This window comes from Dama dama, chromosome 31 (genome assembly GCF_033118175.1).
Source record: "Dama dama isolate Ldn47 chromosome 31, ASM3311817v1, whole genome shotgun sequence".
NCBI lineage: Eukaryota > Metazoa > Chordata > Mammalia > Artiodactyla > Cervidae > Dama > Dama dama.
The window spans coordinates 44,810,818-44,827,768 of NC_083711.1; the positions used below are offsets into that span (position 1 = coordinate 44,810,818).

General features: G+C 35.4%; 1 protein-coding gene across 1 annotated transcript in view; it reads left to right on the forward strand.

Annotated features, from left to right (window-relative positions):
- EPHA6 (EPH receptor A6) overlaps nt 1–16,951 on the forward strand; it is a 927,780-nt gene that overhangs the window by 72,074 nt on the left and 838,755 nt on the right. The window contains exon 2 of the mRNA XM_061133941.1: nt 5,696–5,760. Coding sequence (XP_060989924.1) covers nt 5,696–5,760 — 65 coding nt within the window. The remainder of the gene's footprint in view (nt 1–5,695; nt 5,761–16,951) is intronic.

Sequence of the window (16,951 nt, forward strand, 5' to 3'; positions counted from 1 at the left end):
TAGTCCCTGGGGTCGCAAAGAGTTGGACACGACTGAGTGACTTTCACTTCCTTCCTTCCTTATTCTAGCATGAATTTCCTTGGTTGGAATCACTTTGTGATCCTAGGGAAAATATGTAAGCTCTCTGAGCCTTAGTTTTCTCACCTGTAACTTGAGCATTAAGAAAAAAAAAGAATTTATAGGGCAATGTGAAATTCCTTGAAGAAGGAAACACATAAACCATCCTTCCTGTATGTATGCTTGCTAAGTCACTTCAGTCGTATTCAACTCTCTGCGACCCCATGAACTGGAGCCTACCAGGCTCTTCTGTTCATGGGATTTTCAAGGCAAGAATACTGGAGTGGGTTACCATGCCATTCTCTAGAGGATCTTCCTGACCCAGGGATCAAACCCATGTCTCTTATGTCTCCTGCAGTGGGAGGTAGGTTCTTTATCACTAGCACCAACTGAGAAGCCTATCTGGCTGAATTAGTATCATTACTTAATCAGCCTGCTAGGGAAAGAATGAGCTTCTGGGTGGCTTAATGGTAAAGAATCTGCTGCAACACAGGAGACACAGGAGACATGAGTTCAGTCCACGCAAGGTCCCCTAGAGTAGGAAATGGCAACTCACTCGAGTATTCTTGCCTGGCAAATCCCATGGACAGAGGAGCCTGCTAGGCTCCAGTCTGTGGGGTCACAAAGAGTCAGATATGAATGATGTATTCCAAAATATAAATGTGTTAAATGAGTAAATTACATTTTGAGTGCCCCAAAGTAGATTCTGCTATTACACATTTCTGAATTATTTTCTATAGTATATTGTTGTTTGTTCGCTAAGTTGTGTCTGACTCTTTTGTGACCCCATGGATTATAGTCTGCTAGTCTCCTCTGTCCATGGGATTTCCCAGGCAAGAGTACAGGAGCGGGTTGCCATTTCCTTCTCCAGAGGATCTTCCCAACCCAGGGACTGAACTTGTATCCCCTGTATCGGCAGGTGGATTCTTTACCACTGAGCTAACATGTATATACCAAAAATAAAATTATATTCATTTGATAACTTAAGCTTGGAGTTTGAATATTTATTATGACTTCAGCTTTTTTCTCTAATATGTGAGATTATTATTTTTACACTGAATGAACCCAAATGCCGTCAAGTATCATTTTGGGAATTTGCATGTGTGTGTTTGTGTGTGTGTGTGTGTGTGTGTGTGTGTATGCATTTGTACTTTCTTTTACTTGTAGGCTTGTTAGAATTATATGTTAATATGGTGTAAATGAAGCTATAAAGAAAGCCTTTTTAAAGGCTCTAGCCCTTATGTGTTCTTTTATATCTTTACATGATATTAGCAGCATTGGAAGTCATTAGCTAAATATATTAATTCATTAAGGATAGAAAATGTTGTAGCCTAATTTGGTCATTCCTTCTTCATTTATTAACTCAAATATTTCAATAAGAGGAATGTTCCTTCATTAACTATTTCTTTATTTAGAAATAGTTCATATACAAAAAACAAAATAAGTATTTTGTTCTTTTCAGTTTTTTTAAGTTTTTAAAATAATGCCTTCCTAGTGTGCTGCAAAATACATTAGTAGGTATATTTTATCATTATGAATGCATGGATATAAGCATATTTGAAGTGTTTCAATACTGTATAGTCATTAATCTTGTATATGTTCAAATTATCTATTTTTAGTCAGTGGAAGTTTATGCCAGTTGGTTCTTGAGTCCTTTTTACATGCCCCTAGTAAACACTAATATATTCCTTGATTTGGTGTAAGGACTATAAAACACCACCCATGAGGTAATTTTACAAAACATAAAAAGTAAATTAAATGGAACCTTAATCTGGTCAAGCCACTTAATATATCTACCAATTTAAAGAAAACAGAGAATGGGGAATTATGTTCAGTGATTTCTCACAAAAAGGAAAATCTAGAATGTGTGGTAAAACTACTTTTGTAGGTCAAATTTTTTTCTGGTAAATTTTATTTCATGTAGTGAAAAAGATAACTGGCTAGTTAAAACAATGAGATACTATTGTACATCTGTTAGAATGCCTTAAAAAAAGAAAACTGAACAGTACATCTTCTGGTGAAGATGTAGAACAATTAGAAAATCATACATTCTACTAAAGGGAATGTAAAACTACACAGCCATTTTGGAATCCAGTTTGGCAGTTTCTTAAAAAACAAACATTCTTTATGTAACTCAGTAATTGCTGTTTACAATGGAGAAATTAAAACTTCGGTTTGTATAAAAATCTGTACATGAAAATTCATCAGCTAGGGAATTCCATTCTATATAATACTTTTCAGCAATAAAAAGGGACTGAGTATTCAGTTGTATATATTGATACACAGCGACATAAATGAATCTCAAATGTGTTATGCTAAGTGAAAGAAAACAGGCTCAGAAAACATCATACTGTATGATTTCATTGATTCAACATTATGGGAAAGTTAAAATCGAGGGACAGAAGTCAGATAAATGGTTTCTGGGGATTATTGAGGGGACTGGATTTACCATAAAGGATCACAGGGGAAATTTTGGTGGTGATGGAAATATTCTATAGCTTGATTGTAGTGATAGTTACATGATATCGGAGTTAGTCACAATTCCTAGAAATGCTCATTTAAATAGGCTGAATTTTATTATAAGTAAATCATACCTCAAAAAATCTAACTTAAAAAAAAAGAAAGAAGTGAGGACCTATAAAATTTTTAAAAAATGAAGAGAACAAGACCTCATTGTAATGTATGGACTTATTTAGATCTTGATTTTCTGTTAAAATAAGTTGGGACCATAGGAATATTGAACACTGACTGGATATTTGATGATATTAATTAATATATACCATTTATAGTAATGATTGAGATATTATAGTTATATTAAGAGGCATCTTTATCTTAGATATACATACTGACATTTTTACAGATGAAATTAGATGATTACTAGTATTTGCTTCAAAGACATCTTGCAGTAAGAGTAGGTATGCAAGTATAGATGAAATAAGATTGGCTATAAGTTTGTAACAACTGAGGCAGGGTAATTAATACAATGAGGGTTCATCGTACTGTTTTCTCCACATTTTAAAGTATTTGACAATTTTGCATAATTAAAATTAATTAAATCATTGCAGCTCAGTTTTACATATATATGCTTAGTGAATATATTGGAAGAATATTTTGCAATGAGCATGTAGAGTTTATCCCAGAACTTTAAGCAGGGTTTCATACTAAAAATCAATAAAGTATATCACAGTCATTCAAATAAAAAAAAATCACAGAATCCTTACCATAAACACCAAGCAACAGATGCCAAATAACACATTTCCAATGGCACTTTTTTAAACTACCAAAAACCCTCCACTTTCTTAGCTAGATCAAATAAAACTTGAGATGAGATACCAAAGCATTGTTTCTTACAGTTTGGTCCATGACCTTACTGGGGATTTGGAGGTAGAAGTTAAAAATATGGGTCGTATGTGAAGCTGAAACTCCCAATACTTTGGCCACCTGATGCAAAGAACTGACTCATTGGAAAAGACCCTGATGCTGGGAAAGACTGAAGGCAGGAGGAGAAGGGGGCAACAGAGGTTGAGATGGTTGGATGGTATTACTGACTCAATGGACATGAGTTTGAGCACGCTCCAGGCATTGGTGATGAACAGGGAAGCCTGGCATGCTGCAGTCCATGGGGCCGCAAAAAGTCAGACACAACTGAGTGACTGAACTGAACACATTAACTTGGTGAAAACACTACCAAAATACTCCCCAATTGATCTCCATTTATCTTTCTAGCCTCATTTCTGTTCTCGTAACTCTCCTAAATATTTTCCTCTCCTACTTTCCACTCCAGCAACTGAGAACTAATTTAGTTATAGCTCAGTGACTTTATAGAAGGTATTCTAAAATAAATTTGTTTCTCAGCGCATATGATTAAAGACCCCTTCATCCTAGCCCAGACCAAATTGCATTTCCTTTATGAAATCATCTCAGACCTCCATGCCAGCCTTTTTGTTGTTGTTGTTCAGCTGCTAAGTCATGTCTGATTCTGAAACCCCATGGACTGCAGCATGCCTGGCTTCCCTGTCCTTCACTATCTCCCAGAGTTTGCTCAAACTCATACCTATTGCGTTGATGATGCCATCCAACCATCTCATCCTCTGTTGTCCCCTTCTCCTCCCGCCTTCACTCTTTCCCAGCATCAGTGTCTTTTCCAGTGAATCAATTCTTTGCATCAAGTGGCCAAAGTATTGGAGCTTCAGCTTTAGCACCAGTCCTTTCAATGAATATTCAAAGTTGACTTCCTTTAGGATTGATTGGTTTGATCTCCATGTAGTCCAAGCGACTCTCAAGGGTCTTCTCCAGCACCACAGTTTGAAAGCATCAATTCTTCAGTGCTCAGCCTTCTTTATGGTCCAATTCTCATGTCCATTCAGCCTTAGCCTAATTTAATTGTTAAGCTATTGTGTAGTCTACAATTTTAGAATTTAAGAGAATATGTCCTGATTATTTGTTTGTATGTCTTCCCAACCAGATTATGAGTTACTTTTGGTCAGGGAATAATGTGTGTGTTTTTGTTTTGGCTTTTACTTCCTTTAGCAGTAAGTGTACTAGTGCATACAGTCATAATGTAATCCATGCTTTAAAGATATGAGTTTATTCAAAATGTGTTGCCAGTAATATACAAGGTCATTTAATAACACAGAAAGAAAATATACAGACCTGCTTTAAAATTTTTCTTTCTTTAAATATGGTAAAAAAAAAATGACTATTTTTATAAATGAGAGGGAAAACATTTCACTGTTGGTCTGCAAAGTGCCCCAATACTCACACGGGGCAAGGACAGAGCAAAGGAAGGAGCAGATCACTCCAGACTGGTGGGTGGCAGGTTTAATAAGTAGTCTTACATGTACAAGACTGGTCTTGTGCAGTTGCCAAATAAGTAGGCCTCTACACTTGACCACCAGAGTCCTAGAGGCCTCAACAGGGTTCAGTCATATGTACAATAGAGATGGTTTCAGCAGCACCTTGCCCTCTCAAGGCTCTGCCCTAGGACAGCTACCGCTGCGGGAATGATAGGCAGAGTGTACATTCTAAGGACAGGCGAGGAGCTCAAGGGCCTCCCATCCATCAGTCAGGTCCTGCTTATGGGTCATCTGGTGGTTGTATTCTCTTGCTTACCTCTTCCAACATTTATCATTTTTACTAAAAATGACTGTGTTAGTTCTGTTATTTCATTTCATTTAGTGTTGTTAAACACACATTTCTTATTTTAAAATTAATGTACATTAATTTTATATTTATTTTATATTTACACATTCATTTTATATTTACCTTGTAGCTCAGCTGGTAAAGAATCCACCAGCAATGCGGGAGACCTGGGTTTGATCCCTGGGTTGGGAAGATCCCCTGGAGAAGGGAAAGGCTACCCACCCCAGTATTCTGGCCTGGAGAATTCCATGGATTGTAGAGTCCCTGGGGTCGCAAAGAGTCAGACACAACTGAATGACTTTCACTTTCACTATTATTATTATATATTAAGCTTTAGTATTTCTAAATAATTTTACATAAGTCATGCAACTTATTAAAGTTAATTCAAAGACTAATAGTAAAGGTAGTTGGCATTAGTGATTTAAATAACTAGTTTCTATTTACATCAATTAAGAAGTTCATGCAAGTTTTTTTTTTGTTGTTTATTTGATTCCAGTTGTGTTGCTTGATACAACAACTGTGCTGGGAGAGCTAGGATGGAAAACATATCCATTAAATGGGGTAAGTTTAAATATCTTTCAAAATTGTTATTCTGTTGGGTTTTTAGGGTGTATTATAATAGTTAAAAGAACAGAATATTGTCCAATGTTTAAAGTATGAATTTTAGCATGAAACTTAAATCCTATGGAAAAGATTAAAATACAGTTAGAACTGGTAATCAGTGGAATGATATATGAAAATGCTTTCTTCTAAATTAGTAATTTTTCTTTAATATATTGTTTATATATAGTAGTATTAGAATAGTGCCCATATAAATATTTTCTTTAAAAATAAATGTTTTCTGTGTATATGTTAAATTTGGTGACCTCATTGAATATTTGTATGTAAACAGCTTTAGATTATCATAGCATAAGTCAATTTTACAAATACCATTTGGTGTACATTAGAAAATATGGATCTTCTAAAGTAGTATGTATCTTTTGAACTTTTCAAAAAGATACATTATAATTAGATTTTTGTTAGCAGAGTATAGTTGCTTTTGAAAGGCTTATAAGGATATGTAATTTACTAAGTACAGTTTTTCAGGTATTGACATCATTTTAGCTATGGTTGTATTTGACTTTTTACATGTTTTGATATATTTTGCGTCATTTTCACATTCAGTTTATTTCTACATTTTTTATTTCAAGCTAAAATAAAAGGGTGATTTGTGATGCTTTTTATCTTGATTTTGTCTGTTTAAATACATCTTCAACAATGGAGGCAGTCAGATGTTTCTAGATATACTTGGGTTAGCTTTTCTTCCTTTTCTTAGAAATTATATTTTTCTCATTCATGACATTCTCCCTGATACTATTCTACATTGCTTTTTTCTGTTATATTTACAAATTTAAATCTGAAAGGAGAAGTTGACCCAAAATTGTTTTGTTTTTAGAATCATTAGAATAATGCTATTTGAGTTTGACCTTTATGTCAGGAATTATTCAACAGTCACTCATTAAATTATTATTTTCAAATAAAACTTCCTGTGAGAGTTTAATCTTTCTTTGTTTAACAGGTTTTTTGTTTCTTTAGATTTGTTTGTTTATAGCCTGTGGTTTTATTGTTTCTGAAGTTCTTGTCATGCCATTTCTGAGAATGTGTCTTTTAAACTAAGATTATGCTTGTACCTTCATTATCTTATTTTCATTAAAATGAATATATATCAGTATTCATTGAATGTAGTTAGTATGTTATATTAATCAAAGTTACTTTGAAGTGAATAAAACTTATTTTCCAGAATATCTTTCCAAGATCTATATCTTTTTCTCAGTAGATGAAGTAACTTATAAAGACTTACAAATGATTAAGTAGTCTATAAGCCCCACTTTTTCATTTTCTGAAAAAAATGACAAGCAATGTTATCAGTCATACTATCACTGATTTTATGTAATCATAGCTGAAGAATCATGTGAGGAACAGCAGGAGTTGTGCCCCTGCTCTGGTGATTGTGTTTGGCTTGATCACAGGGCTGCATTTCTTAATGCAAACTGGTAACCAGGAGACATAGGGACTTACAGAGTTACAAATAAACTTACTACTATCATTCTTGTAATGATCTCATCATAGGTGTTATGAATTGGGAACTTTTCTATGTCTGGTTTATTACATAGAGAGAGGGCAGAGTTGTCTGAAAAATTATGTTTACTTCATAGTTTTCTATTTGCCAGACACTGCTCTGAGAATTTTATCCTTTTATTTTTCACAATGGCCTATGAGGTTTGTCTTAGTTCCATTTCCCTGCGGGAGAAACCCAGTATTAAGGAGAACAAGGAGCAAAAGATACCAAGAATTTATAGGCTGGGTAGTGAGTGATGCACTTCAATACATGCTGCATTATTTCTGACTCTAGTGCCTGTATGCTTATGATGGTGCTGCAAACAGAGGAGGATTGGAAACTTTATGAAAAGCCAGTTACATATGTGTGCTATTTGCATAATTGATTCAGATTTTTTTCTCCCCTTGATAAACATACTGCTAAACTGAAATGTGCATTTTGGGCACCAACCAAGAATGAGCAGGAGAAGAGAGAAAGAAGAAGGAAAGGAAACTACACTAGAAAATAAATATGATAGAATAAGGTAGCAAAGGAAAAGATGGTTAAAAATCCATTGAGCGTTTACCACATGCTAGGCTTTGTTAAAGCACTTTACTCACATGAGTCCTAGAAATCAAGTATAAATTTTCTCTATTGAAAGATGTGAACCTGAGGTACGTTAAATAACTTCTACATGGTCACAGAGCGAGGAAAGTAATTCAGCAAAATTTCTAAGCCAAACATATTTTAATCTTCAATGTATCTGTGGTCATTTTACAGCTCAGTGCTTTTTATTTAAGATTCTGCCATGTAAAGATAAAGGGCATGTAAAGATAAAGGGAAAAGTAATACAAGGATTCAGACATTAAAAAGTAACCTGAATACTCAATTACCTTGGGATATCACTGATGGGATAGACTATATTACTTTTAGATTATCACCCAGATAATAATGCATATATGGACAATGTCAGCGGTAGGAATTCTTGAAAATTGGAGCACATGGAAATATTTTATAAGAGATATGGATGGAGCTTCATGAATTAGATAAAACAAAGGTGAATCAGGGGAAATAGTAAAATGGGTAGACGACATTAGAAAATTTTAAAGAAAATACACAACATAAGTTTCTCTTTTAATGAGGGGAATAGGTTACTGACAAGAATAGAGCTTTCGCTTCAGTCGATCAGTCGTGTCCAACTCTTTGCGACCCCATTGACTGCAGCATGCCAGGCTTCCCTTGTCCATCCCCAACTCCTGGACCTTGCTCAAACTCGTATCCATTGCGTTGGTGATGCCATCCAACCATCTCATTCTCAGTTATCCCCTTGTCCTCCCGCCTTCAGTCTTTTCCAGCATCAGGGTCTTTTCCAATGAGTGGGTTCTTCACATCAGGTGGCCAAAGTATTGGAGTTTCAGCTTCAACATCAATCTTTCCAGTGACTATTCAGGACTGATTTCCTTTAGGATTGACTCGTTTGATCTCCATGCAGTCTAAGGGACTCTCAAGAGTCTTTTCCAACACCACAGTTCAAAAGCATCAGTTCTTCAGCACTCAACTTTCTTTATAGTCCAAATCTCACATATATACATGACTACTGGAAAAACCATAGCTTTGACTAGATGGGCCTTTGTTGGCAAAGTAATATCTCTGCTTTTTAATATGCTGTCTAGGTTGGTCATAACTTTTCCTCCAAGGAGCAAATGTCCTAATTTCATGGCTGCAGTCACCATCTGCAGTGATATTGGAGCCCCCAAAAATAAAGTTTCTGTTTCCATTGTTTCCCCATCCATTTGCCAGGAAGTGACGGGACCAGATGCCATGATCTTAGTTTTCGGAATGTTGAGTTTTAAGCCAACTTTTTCACTCTCCTCTTTCACTTTCATTAAGAGGCTCTTTAGTTCTTCACTTTCTGCCATTAGGATGTTGTCATCTGTGTATCTGAGGTTACTGATATTTCTCCTGGCAAGCTTCTGTGTCATCCAGCTCGGCATTCTGCATGAATAGAGCTTTACTCGGTACTATTTATAGGTTAAAACAAGTGAGTAGATAAGCAGAAAGGATGGAAAAACTTTGAACCATGGTAATTTGAATGGCCATTTTAACTAAAGTTGCCTTTTCTCAGAGATACAACTTCAGTTGGTTTTACAAATATGTAAAGACAACTAGATGATGTATTTGACAGTCTTTTGATATAAAGCATATCTGGTGTTTTTCTGAATAAAGTATTTTCTAGGAATAACTTTTAAATTGATAAGATTTTCTTCATTTAATGACATGAACTAAAAAATATTTTTAAAATCATATATTGTATGATTTACATTATAAATCATATAAAGTATGTGGCTTAGTAAATTATCTCATACTGGTTTCATTTTTTATTCTTTTTCTTTTTTTTTTTTTTTACTTAAAAATGCCCATTTTACCCATAGTAACATAGTGACTGATGTAGTTACAGTAGTAGGCATTCATTTTGTGCCTGTAAAGAAAACTATTTCAGGTTATTTGAGTAAAATGTAAGCACCTTTGTTTAGCAAATATGAAAAATAGATGAGTAATCTCTAGGAAATGATTCTTTAGGCTTTCAAAAATGAATGAAAAGAAAATATATTTATTCTGAAATGCTTGTCAACTCATTTTTGCCAATATTGAAAATATACTTTTAAAAAAATTCATGTCCTGAATTCAGTTTAACAAGTTGCTATTTTACGTTCTTGGTGTCAGGTACTCTTTTGAAGTTTAGAAATAATGTCTTCACAGTCTTAATGCCAATGAGAGTATCTTCAGGTAATTCTCAGTAATGTTTTGTGAAAGAATAATAAAGGGAGGAATGAATCCTGGTCAAGAAAAATTGGTTGTAGGATGTAACATATCAGTAACATATCAGCTCTTTCTTATACACTGAAGGAATCACAGGTGGGCTGAAGAGAGCGTAGAAGCACCTTTTAGGAAAAGAGAATAACCTGAAGACAGGCACGCTATTCTTAAATGTATGCATTAGGTTTTAGGAATCTTCAGAATAATTTGTGTGTCTGAAGGGAAGAGATGTGGTGGATAGTGAGTGAAAGTTGCTCATTCGTGTCTGACTCTTTGCCACCCCATGGACTATACAGCCCATGGAATTCTCTAGGCCAGAATACTGGAATGGGTAGCCGTTCCCTTCCCCAGGGGATCTTCCCAATCCAGGTATCAAACCCAGGTCTCCCGCCATTGTAGGCAGATTCTTTACCTTCTGAGCCACAAGGGAAGCCCAAGAATACTGGAGTGGGTTGCCTATCCCTTATCCAGGTGATCTTCCAGACCCAGGAATCCAAGTGGAGTCTCCTGCATTGCATGTGGATTCTTTACCAGCTGAGCTGGTAAGCCATTTACATAAGCTTTTTAAAATATAAAGTGACAATATGAAGCAGTGTGACAGGTTTCCTTTGTCACTTTTAAACTGGTTTAGAAGGCAGTCCCGAGAATTCCAGTAATGCTGTGGAAATATTACCATTTTAACTTACAATCAGAATAAGCTGCGTTCAGCTAGGAGCTAAGGGATCTAAGTTCTAGTTGCCATCTTGCACCATGTGATCCTGAATACTCTCAACTTCTGAAATCAGAAGCCTCATGACAAAAGGAAAGGGGTGAATCGGGCCATCCTAAATATCCCTTCCAGTTTTGTACTTTCTAATTCTGTGATATCAGAGTAGCATGTCCCAGGCTGTTTGGGATCAGGGATTTGAGAACCTAAGTTCATATACAGTACTTTTAATCTTCATACTTTACTGAGTCCTGTTCTTATTAAATGTATTTCTACATTCTGTGTATTTAAATATATTTAAATAGTCTCTCCATCATTAGCAATAAAAAATGTTTCTCAAGAATGTACTTTTCGTCTAGCTATATTGTAGAAGACTTTGAATTTCAGTGTCTGAATTGATTTCTATATTGTGTATCTCCACCCCAGTGAGTAGAAATAAAAGTAAAAACTTTCTGAATTCTCTTGAGCAATCAAAAATTATTGAAGTTTTCTTTTGTTTAGGACAATAACATCAATAGTTGGGAGTGAAAGACAACTTGGAAAATTGTTAGAAAATAATGTTCAAAATAGAGGCTTTAGTGATATGTTGAGAACAGAGTGAAATTGAATAATTGTGTTTGTATAGAGAATAGAGCTTGGTTTTAGAAAAGAATGAGTACATCAGTGAATTGGGGGACCAGTGGTTATAATTCTTAACACTGTGCTCTCACTGTCTGATGTTAAGTGTTTTCTACCTACGTCATTAAAATCCGTTAATAACTTTATCCTGTAAACGTCCTTTCTATCCTTTGTCTGTCAGTATACTACACTAAGGAGGTAAAGTGATGATCTGGCAGAGTAGCTGACAGAGTGCCGTGATAATCAGTGAAAGAATGCTACATGAATAAAAACTTTTGTGCGGCACTATAGAAGTTACCTGAATACAATCAAAGTGTTTTCACAAATATTAAGTGTAGGCAGATGCCTTGGATTTTCCATTTGCTATTAGTAACTAATAACTGGTTAACACTAAATTTTACTATGTGCAAAACTGAAGAAGCTATTACAATTTTGAAAGTCTCCTGATGGGAGACAGATAGTTTTTAAGAAGTCATGTTATTTCAATGCTAATAAGAAAAAAGAAACACAAAAGATATAGCTCATGCAATAACTTTGTACAAAATAAGCAATTAAAAATATGCATCTCATGAGTTTGTTCTCATAATCTGAAGATGTGTTAAATAAAATTATATAAATTTTCTTGACACATTAACTCTCAGGTTTACTCCTTTTCTTTGATGCTTTTATTTATTCAATTTATTTTTAACAAATATATACAACTGTAAATGTAAAGGAATACAATAAGAGGGTATATTAGTTAAATTTGACATTCAAATCCTTAATACCCTTTATATATCAGTCCCTGTTCGGTGCAACACAACAGTAGGAGTTTGTATATTGGGGCATCTTGTCTCAATATTAACTCTTACTAATAAAAAGTAACTGCTATTAACCAGAAAAATAAAAAGACTTTCATGATTAAAACCTTATATTGTTTTCCTTGAGACTAAGTAGTTATATTTGATACTTCTTAAACTTTAATAGCCATGTGGCTTTTTTGTTTTAATACTGTAATTGAAAAGATAACGTTTTTGGATAGCCACATTATGGCTCTTAAAGGTATATATACTTAATAAAACCTGATAGTTAAAGCATAGTATTTCATAATATAATTCCATAAAATTTGTATAATTTATATCTAAAATTATATATACTTAATGTTGATGGAAAAAATTTTATTTTTAAGCATTCTCTTGACTCACCTGAAATATTTTCACCATTTATTTTTATTTATACTAGTATTTTTAGTGAGGAAATGAAATATTTGCTTGTTCTGGATTTTTTTTCCCCCACTCTCCTCTTTTGGCTACTACTGTATGCCTATAGATCAGATCTAGTTTACAAGGTTGAATGGACACAGATTTATGCACTTCAGTATTCAAAATCCAATTTCCCTTTCAACAGTAAAGTAGCTTTAACAAAGTTTTAAGAGACAACTGAATGTTAATAGGAAGAAAAAGTGCTATTGGATAGTAAGCTGCATTTTATGTTGACTATGACAGAGATTAGAAAACTTTCTCATGCCAAACATTGGTTTCAAATGTATATTATATGTATATCATACATGTGTGACATAGATGATCATTAGGGTTTGAATAATGTAAGGCCATAGAAAGTATGTGATCTTATCTGTTAAATATAGTGAATTAGTTTTAGGAAATTTACTCTGAGATAGGAAAACAGGGGTGTCATTCATGCCTAGATGAAAGTTATGAGTAAACCTAGCATTTCAATTACTAATGATTCTTATATTGAAAAAAATTAATGATTTTTATAATAAAAGAGGCTTATATTAAAATTAAATTGTGTAGAAAGATAGTTAATTTCATATATCAGATCCTATTATTTCCTAATAGCATTGTTCCTAAGTTGAAAAATCAAAGTAGAATGTGTTGACAATAGCGAATAGAATACCTAATAGTTAATTTATGCATTTCATATAGGAAAAACCAATTTATTATAGTACCTAATTTTAGCTGCATTTTTTGTGCATTTTATACTACATTGAAATTATCCAGAACTCCATGTATGTGTTTGAATTCTGAGAATGTAAGCTTTAGTGATAATTTAATGTTAAAAATGGATGTCAGTTACTGTTTCCAAAAACTGATACCTAAATAGTTTTTTTCTCTGAGAAACTTAACAGTGTATATGGTAGTTTTCTAAATGTCTATCAGATTAATTTCAATCATATTGTTTCACATTTGAAAGAAATTACTTTTCAGTTTCCAAAGTTTCTATTGTCTTAGCCTGGCACTCAGAGATTCTTGCCTCAGTTATTCCCAGTCTGCTAATGAGCCACTTAGAGGCATTCTTCATTTTCCATTGTATTGTTCTTGATCTCTACCATTACTGTTTGATTTGTTCTTAGGACTTCCATCTCTTTGCTTATTACATTATCCCTCTGTTCTTGCCTGTTGTTTAAGTTACCACTAAAGCCCTTAGCATATTAACCATGGATTTTAATAATTCCTTATCTGATAATTCAAACATTCATGCCATGCCCGACTCTGGTTCTGATGTTTCTTCTCTTTAAACAGTGATTTTTTTTTTCTGTCAGTACATCTTTTAAATTTTAATTGAAAGGTGGGCATGATACCTGGGTAAAAGGAACTAAGGTAACTAGGCCTTTAGTAAAGTAGTGGTAATGTGTGGGGGAAAGGAAAGTGCTGTGTGGGCCTATAATTAAGTCTAAGTCTTTTGGTGAGCCTGTACCTCTGGACTATGAAGTTTACCAGGTCTTCCAAATTTTCTTTTCCCTCATTAAGTGGACAGGATGGCTAGAGGGAGCTGAAGTTGGGTTTCTCCCTCCCCTACACAGAAGTCTGGAACTGGTTGAAGCTGGATATTTGCCTTTCCTTGGGTAGGTTCAGTTTGGTTCAGTTCAGTTTAGTTGCTCAGTTGTGTCCGACTCTTTGCAACCCCATGAACTGCAGCACGCCAGGCCTCCCTGTCCATCACCAACTCCCGAAGTTTACTCAAACTCATGTACATCGAATCGGTGATGCCATCCAGCCATCTCATCCTCTGCCGTCCCCTCCTCCTCCTGCCCCCAATCCCTCCCAGCATCAGGGTCTTTTCCAATGAGTCAACTCTTTGCATGAGGCGGCCAAAGTATTGGAGTTTCAGCTTCAGCATCAGTCCTTCCAATGAACACCCAGGACTGATCTCCTTCAGGATGGACTGGTTTGATCTCCTTGCAGTCCAAGGGACTCTCAAGAGTCTTCTCCAACACCACAGTTCAAAAGCATCAATTCTTCGGCGCTCAGCTTTCTTTATAGTCCAACTCTCACATCCATACATGACCACTGGAAAAACCATAGCCTTGACTAGACGGACATTTGTTGGCAAAGTAATGTCTCTGCTTTTTAATATGCTGTCTAGGTTGGTCATAACTTTCCTTCCAAGGAGTAAGCACCTTTTAATTTCATGGCTGCAGTCACCATCTGCAGTGATTTTGGAGCCCAAAAATGAAAAGTCAGACACTGTTTCCACTGTTTCCCCATCTATTTCGGGTAGGTTAGGCTCTGTTAAAACCCCAGATCCCAGTAGGTAGTTAGGGCCCTGGTAAAGTACTTTATCCTCAGATCAGGCCTTGTTAAGAAGAGCCAAATGATCTGGCATATTTCAAAGGGATTAATTTACATTTTCAACTATTATCAATATTGTATAGTTAGAAGTGGCTGAAACCTTTGTTTATAGAGTTTCACAAATTATGACTATGCTTAATTTTCTCTGCCTTCTGGTTTTATACAAAGAACTTTCTGAATTTTTCACTTTCTCATCACTTCAATCACTACTGGTAGTAGATGGTTTTATTTTTAAGTTCATTTAATCTAAAAATGAATCAAGCTTTTATGCCTTTGATTGCATGACATTACTACTGTCATTCTGCCAATAAAGCAGGACATGGGAGTTGCTCATGACACAGTTTGAATAGTGAACCATGACACACCCAAGAGCTTGTCAAAATTTAACCCCACATATCTTGACTTCACAGGAGACCTAATAAAATCCTCCCCAAAAACATTCAAATATTGTCATGAGTCGACAGTAAGAACTGTACTTAAGCATTTTATATATTTTTCATTTAATCCAAATAATATCTATGTGAAGTAAGTATTATTAGCACCATTTTACAAATGAAAAAAAACCTGAACCTGAGAAAAGTAATATCATGTGCCCAAGTGTCTAGTGACATTCAGCTGGTACTAAAACCAGGGTCTGCTGCTGCTAAGTCGCTTCAGTCATGTCCGACTCTGTGTGACCCCATAGACGGCAGCCCACCAGGCTCCCCCGTCCCTGGGATTCTCCAGGCAAGAACACTGGAGTGGGTTGCCATTTCCTTCTTCAGTGCATGAAAGTGAAAAGTGAAAGTGAAGTCGCTCAGTCGTGTCCGACTCTTAGGGACCTCGTGGACTGCAGCCCACCAGGCTCCTCCGTCCATGGGATTTTCCAGGCAAGAGTACTGGAGTGGGGTGCCCTTGCCTTCTCCGAAACCAGGGTCACTCAGTCTCAAAGCCAGAATTGTTAGCCACTCAGTGTACCATGAACTGATTTTCAACATTGTGATTGGTGCTATGGGGAGTGTAAAATAATCTATACATTTACTCAAGTGCAGTCTTAACCTAGTTACAGTGTTCTTACAATGATACAGATTTTGTGTCCAAAGATATGTGGTTATTGGAAAGTGCTAAAAAGTAGATTAACTCATCTTTGAAGGGCAAAGGATATCCTAAAGCTAAAAATGGTTAATTTTTAAGTATATTCATTTAGTCAGTGGCATAACAATATTTGGTGCATGTTTATATTTATGTATTTTTTTTTCTCTTAGAAAAGAACTAAAGAAATATTCCTCTAGTGTATTTCTTTGGAGTCTATTCTTTCATGTTTCATTGTTATTAACTACATCTTACATGTATTTGTTATTGACTGTAAGCTAAAGAGTAAAATATAGAGTTCAGTTCAGTCACTCGGTCATGTCCAACTCTTTACAACCCTATGGACTGCAGCACACGAGGCTTCTTTGTCCATCACCAGCTCCTGGAGTTTGCTCAAACTCATGTCCATTGGGTCAGTGATGCCATCCAACCATCTCATCCTCTGTCATCCCCTTCTCCTCCTGCCTTCAATCTTTCCCAGCATCAGGGTTTTCTCCAATGAGTCAGTTCTTCATATCAAGTGGCCAAACTATTGGAGTTTCAGCTTCAGCATCAGTCTTTCCAGTGAATATTCAGGACTCATTTCCTTTAGGATTGATTGGTTGAATCTCCTTGCAGTCCAAGGGACTCTCAAGAGTCTTCTCCAACACCACAGTTCAAAAGCATCAATTCTTTGGTTCTCAGCTTCTTTATAGTCCAACTCTCACATCCTTCCATGACTACCGGAAAAACCATAGCTTTGATTAGATGGACCTTTGTTGGCAAAGTAATGTCTCTGCTTTTTAATGTGCTGTCTAGGTTGATCATAAGTTTTCTTCCAAAGAGCAAGCGTCTTTTAATTTCATGGTTTCAGTCACCATCTGCAGTGATTTTGGAGCCCCCAAAAATAAA